General features: G+C 45.4%; 4 protein-coding genes across 11 annotated transcripts in view; 3 read left to right on the top strand and 1 right to left on the bottom strand.

Moving 5' to 3' along the window:
- Eip74EF (Ecdysone-induced protein E74) overlaps positions 1–5,824 on the top strand; it is a 205,822-nt gene extending 199,998 nt beyond the window's left edge. For all 3 annotated transcript variants that reach the window (XM_011139419.3, XM_011139418.3, XM_011139420.3), the window contains one exon: positions 2,006–5,824. In XM_011139419.3, the coding sequence (XP_011137721.2) occupies positions 2,006–2,586 (581 nt within the window). In that variant the 3' untranslated portion in view covers positions 2,587–5,824. The remainder of the gene's footprint in view (positions 1–2,005) is intronic.
- Positions 5,825–8,743: 2,919 nt separating this feature from the next.
- alpha-Spec (alpha spectrin) lies at positions 8,744–17,915 on the top strand. The gene is made up of 8 exons (XM_011139415.3): positions 8,744–9,205; positions 9,299–9,530; positions 9,727–13,343; positions 13,887–16,414; positions 16,491–16,545; positions 16,665–17,043; positions 17,126–17,292; positions 17,390–17,915. Exons 1-8 carry the CDS (start codon positions 9,056–9,058, stop codon positions 17,516–17,518), a joined length of 7,257 nt encoding a protein of 2,418 aa, XP_011137717.1. The 5' UTR covers positions 8,744–9,055; the 3' UTR covers positions 17,519–17,915.
- LOC105182174 (transmembrane protein 39A-A) lies at positions 17,894–20,551 on the bottom strand. 5 transcript variants are annotated; one of them, XM_025303161.1, is made up of 8 exons: positions 20,381–20,551; positions 19,574–20,042; positions 19,332–19,471; positions 19,137–19,235; positions 18,899–19,008; positions 18,554–18,806; positions 18,252–18,468; positions 17,894–18,172 (listed from the first exon to the last, which is right to left on the bottom strand). In XM_025303161.1, exons 2-8 carry the CDS (start codon positions 19,901–19,903, stop codon positions 17,918–17,920), a joined length of 1,404 nt encoding a protein of 467 aa, XP_025158946.1. In that variant the 5' UTR covers positions 19,904–20,042; positions 20,381–20,551; the 3' UTR covers positions 17,894–17,917. The 5 variants fall into 5 exon arrangements, with proteins under 5 accessions (XP_025158946.1, XP_025158947.1, XP_019696492.1 ...); XM_025303162.1 differs by lacking the exon at positions 20,381–20,551 and adding an exon at positions 20,249–20,368; XM_019840933.2 differs by lacking the exon at positions 20,381–20,551 and having other exon boundaries at positions 19,574–20,102.
- Positions 20,544–22,281, top strand: LOC105182177 (zinc finger and SCAN domain-containing protein 21). Of its 2 annotated transcripts, none has more exons than XM_011139412.3 (3): positions 20,544–20,717; positions 20,881–21,105; positions 21,179–22,281. In XM_011139412.3, the coding sequence occupies exons 2-3, from the start codon at positions 20,881–20,883 to the stop codon at positions 22,103–22,105; spliced, it is 1,152 nt and encodes a 383-aa protein (XP_011137714.2). In that variant the 5' UTR covers positions 20,544–20,717; the 3' UTR covers positions 22,106–22,281. The 2 variants fall into 2 exon arrangements, with proteins under 2 accessions (XP_011137714.2, XP_011137713.2); XM_011139411.3 differs by having other exon boundaries at positions 20,548–20,717; positions 20,889–21,105.
- The last annotated feature ends 283 nt before the right edge of the window (positions 22,282–22,564 follow it).

Genomic DNA, 22,564 nt, shown 5'->3' with positions numbered 1-22,564 from the left:
CTTCCACGAGTATCCGCCAAAGATAAATATTCGCGGACGTTTGGCGCGGCCAAGCTCTCCTCGCGACTTCGATTTTCTGTCGGCGACACCCTCGCCCGAGTATAATATTAAACCAGTTCTCCTTTTTGTCTTCAACAAAAGTCGCTTTCCGAGAGATAAACCTCGTAGACGTCGGCGTGCGATCGGATTCGCGTGATCAAACTTTCCGGTTTATTAAACTCGCACGCCTACTCTCCTTCGTTCACTGATTAAACTTTCGTAAGTAAGTTGCCGAAACTCGGCGACGCTTTTTAGGAGACTCCGCGCGACTTTGCGAAACCGAGAAAATCCCTTGTTCGTGAAGGAGCAAGGAGGAGGAGGAGGAGGAGGAGGAGGAGGAGGAGGAGAAGGAGGAGGAGGAGGAGGAGGAGGAAGGAGAGAGAAACAGCGATCCGCGAGCGCGCCTTCTCTACGCCCATGAATAAAACGGAGAGCCTTCGCTCGCGGCATAAAGCTCAGATCGCGCGAGATCGGTGTTGCGCCCCGCCGACGCGACTGAAATCGCGCGAGCTTCGCCGCGGCAGATTCGACCCGATAAACCGACGAGGATAAACCGGCGAGGATAAACCGTCGCGCGCTCGGGTTTCCCGCCTTTTAATCTAGAACCCCGTAGAAGCGTGCATCGGAAATGAGCGCTCCTCTTAGCCTTCGAAGGTGGGGCTATCGAAAGGGAATATCGAGTCGTCGATCAATCGGATGACAGAAACGACACCCGTCGTTCGTGGTGGCACTCGTCGACGTTGACGACCACGACGACTACGGCCACGAAGTTTTCCCTCTTTCTCGCTCGGCAAACGACGGCTATTAATAGTTCATTGCACGTTCAACTGCGACGTATGTACTTAACCGCCCCGCGCGCGGTGCGAAAACTAACTCGATAGACTCGCGCTGACTCGACCCTCCGCCGCGAATAATCGAGATAATAACGCCGCTTCGTGGCCGTCGAGGATTCGTTCGGGGCGCGATTAAAGCGCGTCTACCGCAGGAGGTACCGCGGGAGGAGCGCTTGATTTATGGGCCTCGCGCGCGATACTGAAACAGTTTCTACACGTTTCGTATCATTCGGCCGCGATAAAATAGATCCCATTGTCGTAGCGCGTTGCGACACGATTATCACGGCCGAACACCCGCCGAATGGTCCACGCGTGCGAGTCGCGCTCCCTTCTAACTCTCACGGATACACGCGAATGCGCGATTAAACGAATACAGTCGTCGCGCGGTGGCGATATTCCTCTATAAATAACGCTTTTGTAAAAAAAAAGAGGAGAAAAAGGCAGGAAGATAATCGCCGGTCTCTCTGCGCGTATTCGCGAGTCGGAAGATACGTCGATAAACTCTGAACCACCGGCCCCTCGCTAGATCGACGCCCTCGGATAATTTTCGTGCAATTACGTTATCTCGTTAATTATAATGTTCGTAAATAATCACCTATTGAGAGTGAAAGATTAGGAAAGTTTTGCGCAACGAGGCGAACTCGCTGAACGTGGAAGCGGAGGCTATAGCGCGCGCGTGCGCTATATATGAGTGTATGTGTGTGTGCTTAATTATTACATATACATATATTCGCTAAATTCTTCAGGTAAAACCGCGCTGAAAAAGTGGAGCGAATAGCGGGTTGCTCAAACTTTTGTCCGCAATACAGACAGGATTATTATAAAATTATTATAAAACTTCCGCTCTGAGTAATCGAGCGAACGCTGTTTCCCGGAACCGAGGAACGAGAATCCGATACAACCTCGCCATGCCGCGAGGACAAATTCGCCCCACTTTCCTCGCTGAAAACAACAAAGTTTCCGAGAAATCGACTGAAACGTCCAATCGTACGGATTACTCCAGACACGAATCGAACACTCCCGCGAGCGCGCGAGATTTGCTCGGGAGAAGCTTCCCAGGCTCCGCAGATTATGCGCGAGATTTTCCAACGCGAACACTTCTAATTTCGCTCTTTTCTCTCTGTTGCTCCCAGTGTCCGAGAGCTACAGCAGTTACGTGAACTCCATGTACGGCGGAGCCAGTCAGTTCGCAACCCCCTGCACCCCGAGTCCGCCGCGGGGGCCCGGCGGCGTACCCACCAGCGTGATCCAGGCGGCCACCAGCTCGGTCTCGGACGACCTCTACCTTCTCGATCTGGGCTTCCCGCCGCGTACGAAGAAGAGCAAGCTGAAGAAGCCGCGGCAAGGCGAGGCGGGCGGCGGCGGCGGCGGCGGCGGTGGCGGCGCCGCGGTGAAGCGGAAGTCGCGCGAGGGCTCGACCACTTATCTGTGGGAGTTCCTGCTGAAGCTGCTGCAGGACCGGGAGTTCTGCCCGCGCTACATCAAGTGGACGAATCGCGAGCGGGGCGTCTTCAAGCTGGTGGACAGCAAGGCGGTGTCGCGGCTCTGGGGTCTGCACAAAAATAAGCCGGATATGAATTACGAGACGATGGGCAGAGCGTTACGCTATTACTACCAGCGCGGTATCCTCGCCAAGGTGGACGGCCAGCGTCTGGTGTATCAGTTCGTCGACGTGCCCAAGGACATTGTCGAGATCGATTGTACGGGCGCATGAGACAGGGGGCCGACCCGTCCCGCGGGTGACCACGAGGAGGAGCAGCGACTGCGACTGCGACTGCGACAGCAACAGCAGCAGCAGCAGCAGCAGCAACAATGTGGCGTCTCGGCGCGAGTCTCGCGCTTACTGCGTCGGTCGCCACCACTGCCGCCGACGCGGCTCCGTCGCGGCTTCGTCGCGGAGTCTCAACCGCGCGGCGAGAGATCGTCGTCGAGCGACGACGACTTTACCCGCCGAGACGCGCCGACCTGGCACACCCCCCAGACTTTGTAAAATGCGTTCTCTCTCTCCCCCTCTCTCTTTCTCCTTTCCTCTTTGTCTGTCTGTCTGTCCCCCCCCCCCCTCTCTCTCTCTCTCTCTCTCTCTCTCTCTCTCTCTCTCTCTTTGTCTTTCCATTTCTCTCTTGTTCTCTGGCTTCGTTTGTTCCTTGTATATTATACCTATGTAAATGTAATTATATTATAAGGCGCCGTATGACAACGTCGTCGAAGGTGGTCTCGACCGAGTACCTCGTCCTCTTCCTGCGGTCTGTCCTTCTCCCGCGAGCGCGCACACCAAATGCCGCTCGCAGGACGGGAACAGGACCGCGCGGGCTGCAGCGGGCTGCGGCCAATGAATTATTTATGCCGTTGCTGTCGCCTTCAATCATATCCTGCACAGCACTTCAATAAGTGCCCTTGCTTCTCTCTTAACGTCCCCTCATGCACGAGTTTTCCAGTCTTTCGTTTTGCTCCTTCGTACGATCTTTAAATGTCCCATTTTCATCAAACGCGTCGTCGATGCGTTGTCTTTCGGTCAACACCTTACGGCAGTTTCCACTATGAATGACCAGATGTGAATGGAAATCCTCACCTTTGATTTTTATTCTTTCCTCCCGAGTAGTCTGTACAACCTTTTCCAAATATAACCTTTCTGGATTTAACGGGAGATCTATATTCTCTCTGCTTTTTTTGACAGATACGATTTTTAGTCTTTACTTTCTTGACTTCTTTAATAAATGTAAATCTCCTACCACGTAGCAGGTTTTTCTTTTCTTTATCCATTAATGGTGGCAGCAGCATGTGCAAAAATTCCCTGATTTTCAGAAACGATATTCTTTTTGGCAGCGGACTCTGTTATCTTTCATCTTGCTGACCATAAATGATCGCAGAAGAAATATTGGCGCCTTGCTCGTTTGGCGCGCAATCGGGCGTGCTCGCGCCGAAATTTGTACAAAATTTAGTTCTTAATATCAAGGAGCAAGTTTATATATCGGGTGTACCTTTTTCACGTGGCAGGGCACCGTGGACAAATTATTTAAGCATAGATCATTGTGGCGAAAGCGAAAATAAAAGAAAATTGTATATTCGAGAGAGCGCGCGGATAAATTATTTATTGTATATTAGACGTTTATATATGTTACCTAAGGAAATTGTTACGCGCGTTGACTCGCGAGCGGAAAACGTATTACGGAAGCAAAGTCTAAAAAGTAAAAGGGAAAAAAACGAAGAAGAAGAAAAAGAGGAGGAGGAGGAAGCACACGAGGAGGAAGAAAAAAAAGAAACGATATGTAACGAAACGAGGGCTGTGAGAAGGGATTACGGAATCGAGATGAGAGAAGAGGAGAGGTGGCACGGACGAGAGAGAGAGAGAGAGAGAGAGAGAGAGAGAGAGAGAGAGAGAGAGAGAGAGAGAGAGAGAGAAAGAGGACGAGAGGCGTCTCTCGAAGTTTTATGGAGCGAGCTCAGGGAGGGGGTACGCACTATATTTTTTTAAGTATAAGGCGGGAGGGATTGGCCCTTTCGATATTGCGAGAGCTGAGGGTTCGACAACGCAAGGTGCTGGCTAATACACGTACATAAGTACTGTACACACACACATGCGCGCACGTACGTGCACACACACACACACACACATATATACATACACACGAGGTCCAAGCATATTGTTTAGAGCAAACCTAGTGTTACTAATTCGTAAAGATTATCGAGACAAACATTATATATCTCTCTTGTATATAGTTATAAAGAATATCTTTAGTAAGAAGAAGTATATATATATATATATATTATTGAATATTATATATATATTATATAAATATATATATATTGTATGTTATATAGTAAATGGAGCGAGTTGATGTGTCTCTATGAGATTTGCCGTCACGTCGGTCGGCGCTGACGAAGGGAGCTGCTTGACCGTCTCGTGCGACGTCTCCCCCTTTCAAAACTTTACTATTTCCTTTTATACGTTGTACGCGATAAATCGCGATCGGATAAGCGCGCGAAAACCGTATGCCGATCGCGTGCGAGTCCTCTTAGTCGCGCAGTCGTAACGCACACATCTCGCCGGTCTCTTGCTGAAAATGCTCTCAGACTGATCCGAGACGTCGCACGTAACAACCGAAGAAGACGCCCGGCCGATGCTCGGGGATGCGTAATAAACGATATAACGATTATAACTCTAGAGCAAAATTTAACTTATTGGCGCCCCGGGACGTGACGCGCGCGCGAGTGCAAGTGTATCCTATGTAGTCCTAAGTTTTTTTGTACATACAAGAGGAAAAACGTTGAGAAGAGAATGCGTTTATAAGGGGAGAATACCACGTGTAATGCTAATTGGGGGATTTATCCTCGCGTTACGTGAGGTGTCGAGAACGGGCGGGGACGACGACGACGGGAAAAGAACGAATGAGACGAGAGGAAGGAGGCGTAGTTAGATATCCGCGCGTCGTGCACACACAAAGGCCGATTTCCGCGCGCGACAAACTCCGAGGAGAAATGAGAAAATACACGTGTATACAGTATACATTTGAACAGTGGATCCAGCGCTGCCAATAATGCCTGTTAAAGAAAAAGAAAATAAAAGAAAAAGAAACGGTCCCTCTCCGCATTTTACCGCTCGAGCCCGAAATCTGTCTCTCGAGACGGTAGCACATACACACACACAGTGCTGTCAGATCGATCAGTGTTTTTCGGGACACCAGATATATACCGATGATACAAAGCAAATTGCCTTCTCGTATTAACAAAGATGGTTGCCTTCTAACAAAAAAAAAGATGCATTATAAAGAAAAAAAAGAGTTCTAGCGATTTGTATCGTGAATACCGTCACTTTGTCCAGGTACTTAAAAGCCCTTTACATATACCTAGCATCGTTTGCGAAGAATTGAATTTTGTAATTTTATCACAGCGAAAAAGTTCTTTCGTACGTGGCGACTTTTATCGTACTTCGAATACAATGTATCGGCGGGAAATATTAATGATAATATTACTATTAATAATAATAATAATAATATATAAAAAAGAAGAGAAGAGACGATGATATATCAGAGTACAATGGACAAAAAAGCAAGTACCTATAGTATACCACTTCTATACACGATAACAGACACTTATAAACAATGAATGGACACTACAACAGAAATCCTATTTTTAGGTAAATTAAATTTACATATACATAACAATCCACTACACTACGAGATATTTTAACAAATAAGACTTTACTGTAATAGAGATAAATAAATACATAATTATTTACCTGTAAAATATATGAAGACACGATGGATTGACGTAAGGAACTCTAATGTAACGTTCTGTGATTCGTTGTTTGTAGGTGAAATTTAATAAAAGATTATTGTATCATAATACACTCCCGTGTGTTTGATTCTAATCCCTTTTATAACAACTTCACCTCGCCGGTCAAAGTATAAAAAAATGCTGTTATACTTATTATTCCCCGATTTGTCAATTTTTATCGTATGAACGTAAGATTGCACGCGAATACATGATACATTTACGTTGCTAGAATGCATAAATGTTTCTCTTTTATTTGTACACATGCAGATTCCATTGCGATTCTTTTTTATCAGGTCCAATGTTGAGGTAAAATACGTCTTTCAGTTTTAATTACTAGTATAAGACGATCGAGAATCGGCTTATAACAATCACCAAAAGAAAAAGAAAAGAGCGAGAATCCGTCTGATTTATTCTCGAAAAGTTATACTACGACTATGCGACAAGAGGGTTTATATCTCTACGAAACGTGTTGACTGAGCTTCAAACATTCCTACAGTACTCTATCATAAAAAGATAAAAAAAAAGTGTTTATGTTTCGGAAAGAAAGTGTTTCCGGACCTATGTTGACATGACCTTTTTTTCATTCTTAGAAAGAGTAAAATACGGTACTGAAATTTGGCCATCTTTCTTGGTGTTATCCCGTACATATAATTATACTTAATTAAATTATTAAGCTAAATTATGTTAAAACGTCAATTAACGTGTCATCTAAATATCCTCCAACAAGTATTCTTCGGATATTCTTTGCGAGCATTGCGCTGAGCTCACACATGCGGAAACGTTTCTACGTAAGAATATTCGCGAAACTTCGCTCGAATCGTCATCAAGTCTTAATCGCGCGAATTTCATATTTTCAGTAATATAATTCACCGTCAGGTCGGGAAAATATTGTTCCTCATCGATAGACGTCACTGCTTACTCGTCCCGTTATTTAATCCCACAGGAAAATAAAGAACTCTTCCGATCCGATGTTGAGTCGTCCGATGTGAAATCGAAATGACCTCCAGCTTACCGCTACTGTTGAGATAACGTTTCAAACGTAGCTCCTCGCGCCATCTGTACTGAGATTAAGGGAAACTATTCGGTAAAGCAGAATACAATGTTTTGGGATTGAGTCCAAGCTAAATAACCTTTTACAATTAGACACACTATTTTTATTTAGATCGATATCCGCACAAGAAAATTGCCACAGTTTTCAATGAGAAATAAAGATTTTTATCACAAGCGTATGTTTCTTTGTAACATATTGTTTTGCGAAAAATGTTTATTTTATTATGATAAATACTGACTTGTCCGAATAATGTAACTAGGAATTAGAGCAATTAAGAGATAAAACGTGCAACGATCAGAATTAGAAATTTTGTTGAAACAAACTCGCAATTATTAATCCGAGAATATGAGTCCAATCGCAGTTGGATTAAAGCTACATTATGTTAAAAGATCAATTAACATGTTATCTAAATATCCTCCGGCAAGTATTCATCAGATATTCTTCGCGAGTACTGCGCTGCTTACACATGCGCGGACATGTTTCTACGTATAAGAATATTCGCGAAACTTTGCTCGAAATGCCACGAAGTTCTGATTGCGCGAATTTTATATTTTCAGTAATATAAATTATCGTCAGCTCGTCGGGGCATCATTCCCCGTCGGCAGAGATCATAATTTACCTGATTCGTTGTTTAATGACACGGGAAAATAAAAAGTTCCTCCGATCCGATGTTGAGTCGCCCGATGTGAAATCGAAATGGCCTCCAGCTTACCGCTACCGTTAAAACGTACGTTTCAAACGTACCTCCTCGTGCCATCTATAGGAAGGTTAGGGAAACTGCTCGATACAACAGATACAATATAGTAATATTTAGGAGTCGAGTCCCAGCTAAATAATGCTAAATGACGAGAAGTAACGATTTTTACCAAAGAGCGGTATTCATAGTCGGATTTTATATTTAAGTTTATCTTCAAATGCCGTACAAATCATTTCATTGGCTATAGGGTATCTGAAAGTGAACTGAACACGGTTTTAAATATAAGACCTGACTATGAATACCGGCCTTACGCGCTTTAAACGTACATTTCTAACAACATATTATTAGGAGAACATAAAACTTGACCGAAACTCACATTTTATCGACCCATTATTTTTAGCTGAGACTCAAACCACATTATAGAACTCGCTTAAATAAGAGGTATAAGAGATATTGATCCGTTATTTTGACAAGCCAATAAGGAATCATACGGTGTTCATTAGATCTTTCATTTTAATTAGCCGTTAAGGAGCTTGATTTATATATACGAGATTATTATTAGGCTAATCTTTCATTTGTCATGCAACAATTATTGTCAGATGCACCGATTGACAGAAACGGGCGTTAATAACATGATTCTAATAACATGAACAAAAAGCTGTTGTCTAAAAAATAATGAATGATAATGAAAGATATCTCATACAGTAATTAATTTTGTAAAATAAAACGAGTCGATGTCAAAGTATCGAGGTGAATCGTCTATTCGGCGGCCGGTTATATCATCGCTATTATTGGCGCCGAGCTATAATCAATCGTCCACTTAGCGCTTGGTACCAACGGTATATGATCTCGGAAACGTCTTACAGTATAACGCCCGAAACGATATCGGAACTGTGTCAGTCAGTGACGGGCCGGAGCGGAAAGGATTGAGCTTGTGATTGAATTGTACGAGTAACTGTTGACCCAGCAACCGATATTTTTGTATTATCGATAAGGTGATTCATCACCGTGGTCGTGCATTCGGCGACGTAGCAGTGCGCAACACCGTTGTTTATCGATTCAGCCAGCGACAAATTGTCATCTTGCCACACCCTACAGCTTCGTGGCCATTTTGGACACGACGACAGTCGGTGGGCTCCTACCTACTGCTGTCTCTCAATCATGGATCAAATCACGCCCAAGGAGGTGAAGATCCTCGAGAATCCCGAAGATATTCAGGATAGGCGAGAGCAGGTGTTGCGACGATATGCCAACTTTAAGGTGGAGGCGCGTAACAAGCGCGAAAGGCTTGAGGACTCCCGTCGCTTTCAGGTATGTGAAGTGTTTAGTCTTCTAAATCATGTTGTGCTGAAATTATGCATGATTCTTAAGATTTCACCGTCTAACGCGCCCGTCTACTTTCAGTATTTTAAGCGAGACGCGGACGAACTCGAGGGGTGGATCTATGAAAAACTCCAGGCAGCTTCCGATGAGAGCTATAAAGATCCGACTAATCTGCAGGCAAAGATCCAAAAGCACCAGGCTTTTGAGGCTGAAGTCGCAGCTCATTCAAACGCCATCGTGCAGCTTGATAATACTGGCTCAGAAATGATAGCTCAACATCATTTTGACAGTGATACAATTCGCAAGAGATTAGGTATGTTGAGTGTCAGGGGCGTTGAAACATCGTGGTTTGAGAGAAAGAGCTTATAATTTTGAATTATATAGAGATTTCATAGATTATTTAAGTATTACCTTTATAGTACGTTAACAAGCTTTAGTAAAAGAGGAATATACTATATACTCAGTGATAAGTTGGTACACTAGTAATATAGTACATCTATAATTTACAGAGGACCTTCATCGTCTATGGGAGTTGCTGTTATCCCGGCTGGCTGATAAAGGCTTGAAGTTACAGCAGGCCTTGGTGCTTGTACAGTTCATTCGCCATTGCGATGAGGTGATGTTCTGGATTCACGATAAGGAGGCTTTCGTAACGACCGACGAATTCGGGCACGACTTGGAGCATGTGGAGGTGCTCCAAAGGAAATTCGACGAGTTCCAGAAGGACATGGCGAGCCAAGAGTACAGAGTCACGGAGGTGAACGAGATGGCGGATAAGTTGCTGTTGGACGGCCATCCCGAGCGCGACACTATCCTGCGCAGGAAAGAGGAGCTCAACGAATCCTGGCAACGATTGAAGCAACTGGCGATACTACGACAGGAGAAGCTCTTCGGAGCGCATGAGATTCAGAGATTCAACCGGGACGCCGACGAGACCATGGCTTGGATCGCCGAGAAGGACGTGGTGCTGTCGTACGACGACTTCGGCCGGGACCTCGCGAGCGTGCAGACCCTGCAAAGAAAACACGAAGGCATCGAACGCGACTTGGCCGCTCTCGAGGATAAAGTGTACACGTTAGGGGCAGAGGCGGATCGTCTAGCCGCGATTCATCAGGCAGACCACTCCAAGCAAATTCAAGCCAAACGCGCCGAGATCCTGCAGTCATGGGAAAGCCTGACGGCAAAGGCGAAGGAGCGTCGCCTGAAACTCGATGAGTCTTACTACCTGCATCGCTTCTTGGCTGATTACCGCGACCTGGTATCGTGGATGAACGACATGCGCGCCATCATCTCCGCGGATGAGCTGGCCAAGGACGTGGCCGGCGCTGAGGCCTTGGTCGACAGACATCAAGAGCACAAGGGCGAGATCGACGCCAGAGCGGACAGCTTCGACGCCACCACATTGGCCGGCAACAAGCTCTTGGAGAAGAAACATTACGCCGCCGAGGAAGTGGCGCGCAAACTGAGCTCCCTCGCTGAGGACAAATCTTCTCTCTTGAGCCTGTGGGAGAAGAGACGCATCTTGTACGAGCAGTGTGTAGATCTGCAGTTGTTCTATCGCGACACTGAACAGGCCGACGCGTGGATGGCCAAGCAAGAAGCGTTTCTGGCGAACGAAGACTTGGGAGATTCTCTGGACAGCGTGGAGGCGCTCATCAAGAAGCACGAGGACTTTGACAAATCGCTAGCGGCTCAAGAGGAGAAAATCAAGGTACTTGACGACTTCGCCGGGAAATTAATCGAAGGCGAGCACTACGCCGCGGACGACGTGGCGCAACGACGGCAGCTGCTACTGGAACGGCGAGCAGTTCTGTTGGAAAAGTCCGCCCAGAGACGTCGTCGGCTGGAGGACGCGTACAAGCTGCAGCAGTTTGAGCGAGACTGCGACGAGACGAAGGGCTGGGTGAACGAGAAGCTCAAGTTCGCCACCGACGACAGTTACCTGGACCCGACGAATCTGAACGGCAAGGTCCAGAAGCATCAGAACTTCGAGCAGGAACTGAACGCCAATAAGACGCGCATGGAGGAGATGGTCGCCACTGGTCAAGAGCTGATCGACAGCGACCACTACGCCAGCGATCGCATTCGCACCCGCACCGATGAGATCGTGACGCTATGGGAGAGCTTGGCGCGAGCTACCGAGAAGAAGGGTGCCAAGTTGCAGGAAGCTTCTCAACAGCAGCAGTTCAACCGGACGGTGGAGGACATCGAGTTGTGGCTGTCCGAAGTGGAAGGGCAGCTCATGTCAGAGGATTACGGCAAGGACTTGACTAGCGTGCAGAATCTACAGAAGAAACATGCACTCTTGGAAGCGGACGTAGGTTCACACTCCGACAGGATCGACGGTATCACTCAGGCGGCCGAGCAGTTCGTCAAGTCTGGTCACTTCGACGCCGACAACATCAGGTCCAAGCAGGAACAATTGCAGGCCAGGTACGCCGCTCTGCAGCGTCCCATGAGCCTGCGGAAGCAACGACTACTAGACTCTCTTCAGGTGCAACAGCTGTTCCGCGACATCGAAGATGAGGAGGCATGGATTCGTGAGAAGGAACCGGTCGCGGCATCTACCAATCGCGGTCGCGATCTGATCGGTGTGCAGAATCTGCAGAAGAAGCATCAGGCTGTCCTGGCGGAGATCAACAATCATGAGCCGAGGGTGGCTGCAGTGTGCCAAGCGGGTTCAGCGATGCTGCAAGACGGACACTTCGCTGCCGAAGAGATCAGTCAGCGGCTCGCGGCCTTGGACGAGCACTGGGGCCAGCTGAAAGACAAGGCGCGCCAACGCAAGAACGATCTGGACGATTCTCTTCAGGCGCATCAGTATTTCGCTGATGCGAACGAGGCCGAGTCGTGGATGAAGGAGAAACGGCCGATAGTGATGAACGGTGATTACGGCAAGGACGAGGACAGCTCGGAAGCTTTGCTGAAGAAGCATGAGGCTCTGGTGAGCGATCTGGAAGCGTTCGCGAGCACGATCGCGGCGTTGAGGGACCAAGCCGCGGCCTGTAGACAGCAGGAGACGCCCACAGTCGACATCACCGGCAAGGAGTGCGTAGTTGCACTTTACGATTATACGGAGAAGTCACCCAGGGAGGTGTCCATGAAGAAGGGCGATACCTTGACTCTCTTGAACTCCAACAACAAAGACTGGTGGAAGGTCGAGGTGAACGATCGCCAAGGCTTCGTGCCAGCAGCATACGTGAAGCGCGTGGAACCCGAAGCGGGCCTGAGCGCATCCCAGCAGAACTTGGCGAGAGAACAGAGCTCCATCGCCGCGCGACAAGCACAGATCGAGGCGCAGTACGACGATCTGCTGCGCCTGGCGCGCGAACGGCAGAACAAGCTGAACGAAACCGCCAAGGCTTACGTGCTGGTGAGAGAGGCGGCGGAATTGGCCACCTGGATCAAAGACAAAGAGAATCACGCTCAAGTGCAGGACGTGGGCGAGGACTTGGAGCAGGTGGAGGTCATGCAGAAGAAGTTCGACGACTTCCAGGCGGACCTGAAAGCGAACGAGGTGCGCTTAGCTGAGATGAACGAGATCGCCGTGCAGCTGATGAGTCTCGGCCAGACCGAGGCGGCGTTGAAGATACAAACGCAGATCCAGGACCTGAACGAGAAGTGGACCAGCCTGCAGACGCTCACCGCCGAACGCGCTAACCAGCTGGGCTCTGCGCACGAGGTGCAGCGCTTCCATCGCGACGTCGACGAGACGAAGGACTGGATTCGCGAGAAAGACGCGGCGCTGAACAACGACGACCTCGGCAAGGATCTGCGCAGCGTGCAAGCTCTGCAGCGCAAGCACGAGGGTCTCGAGAGAGACCTGGCCGCATTGGGCGACAAAATCAAGCAGTTGGACGAGACAGCTAACCGTCTGATGCAGTCGCATCCAGAGACCGCCGAGCAAACATACGCGAAGCAGAAGGAGATCAACGAGGAGTGGACTCAGCTGACCGCCAAGGCCAACAGCAGGAAGGAGAAGCTTCTAGACTCCTACGATCTGCAGCGATTCCTCAGCGATTATCGCGACCTAATGGCTTGGATCAACTCGATGATGGGCCTGGTCGCCTCCGAGGAACTCGCTTCGGACGTCACGGGCGCCGAGGCGCTGCTCGAACGTCACCAGGTACGAATGTCCACCGACGGATCATTTACAATGTACATTCGTCACGATCGCAACGGGCCACATCGTTCACGAGTCATTTGAATTATAGAATCACAGAGCAGAGATAGACGCGCGATACGGCATACTTCCAGAGGTATAAGAACGTTTGAGCATGCATCGAGCAGGAAGTCGCGGATTTGCCGGCGAGAGTGGCTAAAATTAATCTCATCATCTCGCACAATCCGTCTCTCGTTGATGATTTCCTTATTTTTACTATTTTTTTCTCTTCTTGCTCTTTACAAGAGGCTGCTGAGAGAGACTGATCTTATCGATGTTTTGCAATGAAAATACCGCCTTATTAACAGTTTGAGTATTTTCAATGCTTTCTAGCGTAATTGCTGCCTTTCTGCTTGTCGTAGTAGCTTGTCTACTATCGAATGGGTTGTTGATCATATACGTTAACAAACGTGGTTGTGGTATTTGACACGAGAGAGAAAGAAACCCGACAGAGGCGGGCCGATGATTTATCATCCGCATTGAATACCTTGTAATTGCTTTTTGTAGGAACACCGAATGGAGATAGACGCCAGAGCTGGCACCTTCCAGGCGTTTGAGCTGTTCGGTCAACAGCTGCTGCAGTCCAGCCATTACGCTAGCGTGGAGATACTGGAGAAGCTCGAGTCCATGGCTGAGGCGCGGCAAGAGCTGGAGAAGGCTTGGATCCAACGACGCATGCAGCTCGACCAGAATCTCGAGCTGCAGCTGTTTTGCAGGGACTGCGAGCAGGCGGAGAATTGGATGAGCGCACGAGAAGCTTTCCTCAGCAGCGCGGACGCGGTTGACAGTAGCGACAACGTGGAGGCTCTCATCAAGAAACACGAAGATTTCGATAAGGCAATCAACGCTCACGAGGAGAAGATCGCCACTTTGCAGACTCTGGCTGATCAGTTGATCGCCGCCGAGCACTACGCTGCCAAGCCTATCGATGAGAGACGCTGCCAGGTGCTGGATCGTTGGCGACACCTTAAGGACGCTCTTATCGAGAAGCGCTCCAAGTTGGGCGAGTCTCAGACGTTGCAGCAGTTCTCCAGAGACGCCGACGAGATGGAGAATTGGATCGCCGAGAAGCTTCAGCTGGCGACCGAGGAAAATTACAAAGACCCTGCCAATATACAGTCGAAGCATCAGAAGCACCAAGCTTTCGAGGCCGAATTGGCGGCCAACGCGGATCGTATTCAATCAGTGCTCGCTATGGGAGGTAACCTGGTCGAGAAGCATCAGTGTGCCGGCTCGGAGGACGCTGTTCTCAAGAGACTGGCATCTATCGCCGACCAATGGGAGTATCTCACGCAGAAGACCACCGAGAAGTCGATGAAGCTGAAGGAAGCCAACAAGCAACGCACCTACATCGCCGCTGTGAAGGATCTTGATTTCTGGCTCGGTGAGGTCGAGAGCTTGCTCACGTCTGAGGACGCCGGTAAGGATCTGGCGTCGGTGCAAAACCTCATGAAGAAACACAAGCTCGTCGAGGCGGACATACAGGCGCACGAGGAGAGAATCAAGGACATGAACGCTCAGGCCGATTCGCTGATCGAGAGCGGTCAGTTCGACGCCGCCGGCATTCAGGAGAAGCGACAGAGTATAAATGAGCGTTACGAACGCATCAGGAACTTGGCGGCGCACCGACAAGCGAGACTCAACGAGGCCAATACCTTGCATCAGTTCTTCCGCGATATTGCCGACGAGGAGTCTTGGATCAAGGAGAAGAAGCTTCTCGTTGGGTCAGACGACTATGGTCGTGATCTTACCGGCGTGCAAAACTTAAAGAAGAAGCACAAGAGACTGGAGGCTGAACTCGGTAGTCACGAGCCAGCCATACAGGCTGTCCAGGAAGCCGGGGAGAAACTCATGGACGTTTCCAACTTGGGAGTACCCGAAATCGAGCAGCGTCTGAAGCTTCTCAATCAGGCATGGGCGGAGCTGAAGCAGTTGGCAGCCACTCGAGGACAGAAGCTGGACGAGTCTCTGACGTACCAACAATTCCTCGCCAAGGTCGAGGAGGAGGAGGCGTGGATCACCGAGAAGCAGCAGTTACTGTCTGTTGAGGATTACGGTGACACGATGGCTGCTGTACAAGGTCTATTAAAGAAGCACGACGCGTTTGAGACCGACTTCGCCGCACACGGAGAGCGTTGTAAGGATATCTGCGAGGCCGGCGAGGCGCTGATCAAGGCCGGTAATCATCGGGCGGACGCGATCGGCCAGAGGTGCGATCAGCTACGCAACAAACTGGAACAACTGGGAGCGCTCGCGGCGCGCAGAAAGACCCGCTTGAACGACAACTCCGCTTACCTGCAGTTTATGTGGAAGGCTGACGTGGTAGAGTCGTGGATTGCCGACAAGGAGACTCACGTGCGCTCCGAGGAATTCGGCCGGGATCTCTCGACTGTGCAAACCCTGCTGACCAAGCAGGAGACCTTCGATGCCGGTCTTCACGCGTTCGAGCACGAGGGTATCCAGAACATCACCTCGTTGAAGGAGATGCTCGTCGAGTCCGGTCACGATCAGACTCCTAGTATCCAGAAGCGCCACGGGGACGTCATCATTCGCTGGCAGAAGCTTCTGGCCGACTCGGACGCGAGGAAGCAGCGCCTGTTGAGAATGCAGGATCAGTTCCGGCAGATCGAAGAGCTGTATCTGACATTCGCGAAGAAAGCTTCCGCCTTCAATTCTTGGTTCGAGAACGCCGAGGAGGATCTCACGGATCCCGTACGTTGTAACAGCATCGAAGAGATTCGCGCCCTCCGAGAGGCACACGCGCAGTTCCAGGCAAGCTTGTCCTCGGCTGAGGCTGACTTCCAAGCGTTAGCCGCCCTCGACAGGCAGATTAAGAGCTTCAATGTTGGCCCGAATCCGTACACGTGGTTCACAATGGAGGCATTGGAGGATACTTGGCGTAACTTGCAGAAGATCATCAAGGAGCGCGACGTCGAACTAGCCAAAGAAGCGCAACGGCAAGAAGAGAATGATAAATTGCGCAAGGAATTCGCCAAGCATGCCAACGCGTTCCATCAGTGGCTCGCGGAAACAAGGTTCGTATCGCTCTTGAAGAAAGTGTTCGTCCGATCAGTTATTTGGTCAAAAATTAAATGTATCGATACATCATAGGACATCTATGATGGAAGGATCCGGGTCTCTGGAACAGCAACTGGAAGCCACTAAGGTTTGTTGGTCCGATTGGCAAACTCGTGTTTCTTCTGTAAAAATTATATCTTTGCACGAACGAACTTTGCAGTCAGTGTGCGTTATTTTCGCACGAGTGACGAATTTTCGAACTTACAGCGAAAGACTCAAGAAGTGCGCGCACGTCGTCAAGATCTGAAGAAGATCGAAGACTTGGGAGCCATCCTGGAGGAACATCTGATCTTGGACAATCGTTACACGGAGCACAGTACAGTGGGCTTGGCGCAGCAGTGGGATCAGTTGGACCAGCTGGGAATGCGCATGCAGCACAACCTGGAGCAACAGATTCAAGCTCGAAACCAGTCTGGTGTGTCCGAGGACGCGCTTAAAGAATTCTCCATGATGTTCAAGCACTTCGACAAGGATAAGAGCGGTCGTCTGAATCATCAAGAATTCAAGTCATGCCTGAGAGCTCTGGGTTACGATCTGCCCATGATGGAAGAGGGACAACCTGATCCGGAATTCGAGAACATATTAGGTTTTATTGCTTTCGATGCTCCATCACTCCGATTTATTCTAGACATTTAGAATTTTCTAACGCTTGGTATTATTGTTCGTAGACATTGTGGATCCGAACAGGGACGGTTACGTATCGTTGCAAGAATACATGGCGTTTATGATCAGCAAGGAAACGGAGAATGTGCAGAGCTCGGAGGAAATAGAGAACGCTTTCCGTGCCATCACCGCGGCAGATCGGCCGTATGTCACGAAGGAGGAATTATATGCCGTGAGTATGCGTGTCGCAAGATATTCGAGCATTCAAAATAGAATACGACGACCTTCGTCGCGATTCGTCATATCGATGGATTATTTTCTTTTTCTAGAACCTCACGAAGGAGATGGCCGATTATTGTGTCGCTCGCATGAAACCTTACGTAGATCCCAAGTCGGAACGACCGATAACGGCAGCATTGGACTATATAGAATTTACACGTACTCTTTTCCAAAACTAATCGCATATATATATATATATATATATATATATATACACATATCTATTATTATTCCCTTTTCAAGCTTATTAAATTATAACCGCATAAACGATACAGGATATCGCATTTTTCTTTCGGAGAAACTGAGACTATGTTTTTCAACATTTCTATTAATATATTGTTAACATATTAATATATTATCGCTTTTAGAATATCGACATTCAAAAAATTTCGCCGCACATATATCAACTGGTTGATGCAAAAACTCGCTGCGCAGCTTGTTTTTCAACTATCACGCAAATATATGAAATGTAAACTTTCTTTTTCATGGAAAATTGTGATGTTTTTATCTTTTTTATGAATAGGGGTACGCGAAAATTATATATGAAATAAAGATTGCAGCAATATATCACTTGAATTTTATTGAGCAACTGGGTTTACAACCATCTGAGATTTCTCTTGTATTATCTGTTCAGTACGGTACACCTTCCAACATATCAAATAATCCCTAGCGATTTTGAACAAAGTATAATAATTCATAAAAAGTAACAACGCTATCGACAATAGTTGACACCATTCGGTTGTGCGTAATAGAATAAGTAACTGAACGCCTACTAATAATAAGTGTGCTCCCAATACCGAGCACAGCAACACTGTCGGATTGTAGAAAAAGGTCTGTCGAGATACAAAGGTGATTAGTAAGTTTGTCGATTTAATGTTTCATTGCATACACCGATACTCGGTTCTTACGTACATGAAATCTGGAATGATCCGTATTACCCGGTTCAGCCGCTGTGCATAAACCTTCGGAGCGGTAAATCTCCCGATTGTGCCGTACGATTGACCCGTGCGGCCACAGCACCGCGTCATTCCATGGTTGAATGTTGTATGCGTGATTACTGCGATTTTCATTGGGTATCTTGACCCACCGCCCTAAATGTAATGACGCTCGATGCAACACATCGTAGTATCTAACGACAAATCAATCGTTACGTGTACGTTAGTTATAGTCTCTAATATTCATGAATTATTTTGGTCGCGAAAGGATATACTGACCTTATAGGACAAGTGTGAACAAAGTATGCACTCATCCTTCCAAACCAGAACAAAATCGCTTGCTGTATCACCCATGGTCGGCTAAAGTATAAATGCGGCGGTGCAAAAATCATGGGGGCGGCACCACAGATGAACGCGGTGCCAGAAGACGCAAACAAAGCCTGCTTTATTCGTCGATTAAAATCAAATTTTAGAGTAGACACTTCTGCTCTGATGGCTGATGCATTCAACGAGCAATTGTGCAGAGGTTTATCTGCGTGCAAGGAAGAGAAAGTTGCAATACTAAATTTTAAAAGTCAGTAGAAGTAGATGGAGATTCTCTAAGATTTTTCTAATGGTGTTTACCTAATAAATACTTTGTTCTTCGTTCCTCTTTTCCACTTGAGGATGATGTGGAGATATCAAAGAATGGTGTTAAACTTATTCCAAACATACTAAAATATATCGACAAGCTTCTGAAATAGATCAACATTATACAGTAATATACTTTTATCTGCAATGTTAGCTATATGAAGATGGAGACATTCACAACAATGATAAATATTATCTTGTAGGCTGAGACATAGAAGAGAAAGATACGCACGGATAACATAGATAAAACATTTTTAAAAGATCATGTTTTTCAGCCAAATGATACAAACACCAGGAGATTATACTCATTACAGTGACTGAGAGAAACATTCTGAAATAAAGCCCCATGAAATATTGAAATATCTTGATACTATTCTTGATTTGTGTGAAGTATATTAGTTATCTATTAATAAATAATGTATAATACCTCATAATTTTCTGGATCGTAGGCAACCATCGAACTGGTGATAAACCATCAATAGATCGACTTAATAGTATATAAACTACTCTACGCGCCACAATTGTGAAAATAAATACAAGCACGTAAGGATCTATCAAATAAAAATTCTGAAACACAGCATGTATAAAATTGAGAGAATTTTTCAAACCTTATTAGCTTTTGTGAAACTTTATGAATCAATACAATGATATGTAATGGATGTAACATACCATAGCATAACAATTATACGAATGTGGTAACCACCATACGGTTTTGTATATATTCAATAGTTGCATACAAGTTGTCATAACTGAAATAGCCAAAGACATAATTTCGAAGGTCAATTGTCCATCAACTGGTACCACGGGTACAGGAACATGCTTCGGCGCCAGAGATCTTCCGTTGTAAATCTCGTCAATCTTTTTATCATCCGTGTTATTTCCAATCGTTCTTTCTCCGCTATTACTTCTTCCACTAGAGTTAATAGAACTGGAGTAAGTACCGCCGGATTTACCAGTCGCCCCAGTACGACTGGCGGCATTTCGTCTACCTCCGGGCATGTTGCACTGTTTTACACATCTGTTACTTATAATTCACGAGAAACACATCGCCGCATCGTAATAATTTGTAAACAATCTCAGGAAACTATCAAACGTGGATACTTTGTCAGACGTAGTTTTCCCAACATACCGGTTGTCACTGTAAACAAGGACACACGATGAGTTCGTATTTATATCGTGTGTAAATCAGCTTCCTTCATTATGTATAAACAAATTATCTGCAATGTTATACTGTGTTATGAATATTTATAGGACATAGCTCCAGAAGAACGATGCCAAATAGTAAAATTAAAGTATGAATTAGACATGGCATACAATCGCAATGTTACAATTTGTCAAACGTACGTGTATTTAAGAAATACAATTACAAATACGATCGTTATATCATTAACTTGTATACATTTATATTTTATGTCAGTTTACACACAAAATTCCACACAATACTCTTCACATCGTATAGTAAAATTTCGTACACACCTCCGAATAATGTCTATGCACGCTATGTAGGTGGCGTTCAGATGCCCAAGAAAAATGACGTTGGAACAAAGAGATTGGAAAATGCTTGTGAGCAATGGATGCACAAGTAGTTTTTGATGGTGCGTGTGGATAATCATTTGGGCGTCTAGTGGCTATTTATAACAATAACAACTACACACAAGTAGTTTTATCGCATTATCTCCGTTAATAGTTCACGGCGGAGAGGACGTGTGTCAATTATGACATTTTTCTCAGTGATATTCGTTAACGTTACGAGTATTTGCGATTGATACTTTCCCGACTGGATGTCCTTGTTAACGATTCTTCAAATGAAAATGTTGGTGTACACATATAAAATATTGATAGACGAATAGTTGACGAATAGTTATTAAAAAAAAAAAAAAAAAAAATGAAGATTTTTTATGTATTACTTGGTCATATAATGTACTAATATAAACATAAAAATTGCTGTTGTTTTCTGAACTCATAAACATTTACAGATGTTTAGTCCTATACAGATAAAACATGAATGCACAGGTGTAGAGGATGTAAATGCGAGTAACAGAATCAACACTTCAGACAATTCTGCATATCCTATTTTTATCAATCAAGATGTTGAATACAAGCACCGTCATTTATCTCAATTTTGGGAACAAACGCAATTATCAAACCAGATGCCTGCAAAAAATGAAGTTCATGACCAGCAGACTATGTTTCAGGTAGAAGTAAGTATCTGCGCATTTCATTATATATGTATGTTTTATCTGTTATATTTAATTTTATACATTTTTATTCTAGGAAGGTGGAACCTTACCATATGCTAAGGACTATGTACAAAGTGGTATATTCTTTCAAGTTAACCAAGAAAATGGTAACAATGAAATACAGATGAACAATCAATGCCAGCAGAGCACAAACAATGTCATCATGGTACAAGAGAGCAGACAACCACAATTGCAGCAAGATTTGCAAAATGTTAGAAGCATTAATCAGACATCAACAGCACAATCAGCTGTGAAAAATAATCGGCTTGGAAGACCATCCAAGAGTTCCATGGAATCTGTTTCGGGAAAGAAATTGAAATGCCAATGTGAGATTTGCTTCAAGGAGTTTGGACATAAGAGTAATTTGTTCATACACATGAGAACTCATAACGGTGAAAGGCCATATAAATGTAGTCAATGTGACAAGTGTTTTACACACAGTGGTAACTTGGCTATTCACATGAGAACACATTCTGGTGAACGTCCATACGGTTGTCAGATATGTGGAAAAATGTTTAGTCACAGTGGTAATCTCTCAACTCACTTAAGAACTCATTCGGGTGTAAAGCCCTACAAATGTAACGTGTGTGGTAAAGAGTTTAGGCACAGTGGCAATTTGTCAATACATGAGAGGATACATTCCGGTATCAAGCCGTTCCAATGTAAAATCTGTAGCAAGGAGTTCTATCACAGTGGAAATTTAACAACCCATATGAAGAAACATCCTGCAACTGCAAATACAAATACGACCGACTGTGAAAATGAGCAAAAGCGTACATTGCATACCAGTACAGATGTTAATGATACCGCATCTACAAATTATTTAAATAATATGCCGTTGACGCTCAACGACAACATTAAATCTATGCATAATACTAATAATGTGGTTCCTATAAAAAATGAAAGTACAGATGATTCTGTGTTGAGTACCATAGGATTATTGACATCTACTTCCAGTTGAAGCAGATAAGGTCATTATTAGATATTAAGAGATTAATAAGAGAATATACTGAATCTAGTGTTTCTCTGCTCAGTATTGTATCCGCTAACGAGCAATTTTTATTACTGGCAGATAAAAAGTTATTTTTCTTTCTATATCATTTGGCAACAGTATACTTTCAGTCATTTCATTTTGAGTCTCATACATATATATATATATATGTGTGTGTGTATGTATGTATGTATATATATATATATATATATATATATATATATATGTATATGTATATATATATATAATATATATATATATATATATATAATGTATATATATATATATAATATATATATATAATATATATATATAATGTATATATATATATATGTATATATATATATATATATATATATATATATATATAATGCTATTATACAGCAAAAAGTAAGTGATTTTTAAACTAAGTTTTATATATATTTATCT

The sequence above is a fragment of the Harpegnathos saltator genome, unplaced genomic scaffold (genome assembly GCF_003227715.2).
Source record: "Harpegnathos saltator strain DR-91 unplaced genomic scaffold, Hsal_v8.6 scaffold534, whole genome shotgun sequence".
NCBI lineage: Eukaryota > Metazoa > Arthropoda > Insecta > Hymenoptera > Formicidae > Harpegnathos > Harpegnathos saltator.
This window is presented reverse-complemented; position numbering and strand designations above follow the sequence as displayed.

Bases quoted from the DNA above. Each gene is read 5' to 3' on its own strand.
- alpha-Spec (XM_011139415.3), top strand. From the start codon at position 9,056: ATGGATCAAATCACGCCCAAGGAGGTGAAGATCCTCGAGAATCCCGAA. The intron at 9,206-9,298 runs GTATGTGAAGTG...GTCTACTTTCAG, and splicing joins AGGACTCCCGTCGCTTTCAG to TATTTTAAGCGAGACGCGGA. The intron at 16,415-16,490 runs GTTCGTATCGCT...GATACATCATAG, and splicing joins CAGTGGCTCGCGGAAACAAG to GACATCTATGATGGAAGGAT.
- LOC105182177 (XM_011139411.3), top strand. From the start codon at position 20,686: ATGTCCTTGTTAACGATTCTTCAAATGAAAAT. The intron at 20,718-20,888 runs GTTGGTGTACAC...ACAGATGTTTAG, and splicing joins ACGATTCTTCAAATGAAAAT to TCCTATACAGATAAAACATG. The intron at 21,106-21,178 runs GTAAGTATCTGC...TTTTTATTCTAG, and splicing joins AGACTATGTTTCAGGTAGAA to GAAGGTGGAACCTTACCATA.
- LOC105182174 (XM_025303161.1), bottom strand. From the start codon at position 19,903: ATGCCCGGAGGTAGACGAAATGCCGCCAGTCGTACTGGGGCGACTGGT. The intron at 19,236-19,331 runs GTATTATACATT...GCTTTATTTCAG, and splicing joins ACGATCCAGAAAATTATGAG to AATGTTTCTCTCAGTCACTG. The intron at 18,173-18,251 runs GTACGTAAGAAC...GTATCTCGACAG, and splicing joins CGGATCATTCCAGATTTCAT to ACCTTTTTCTACAATCCGAC.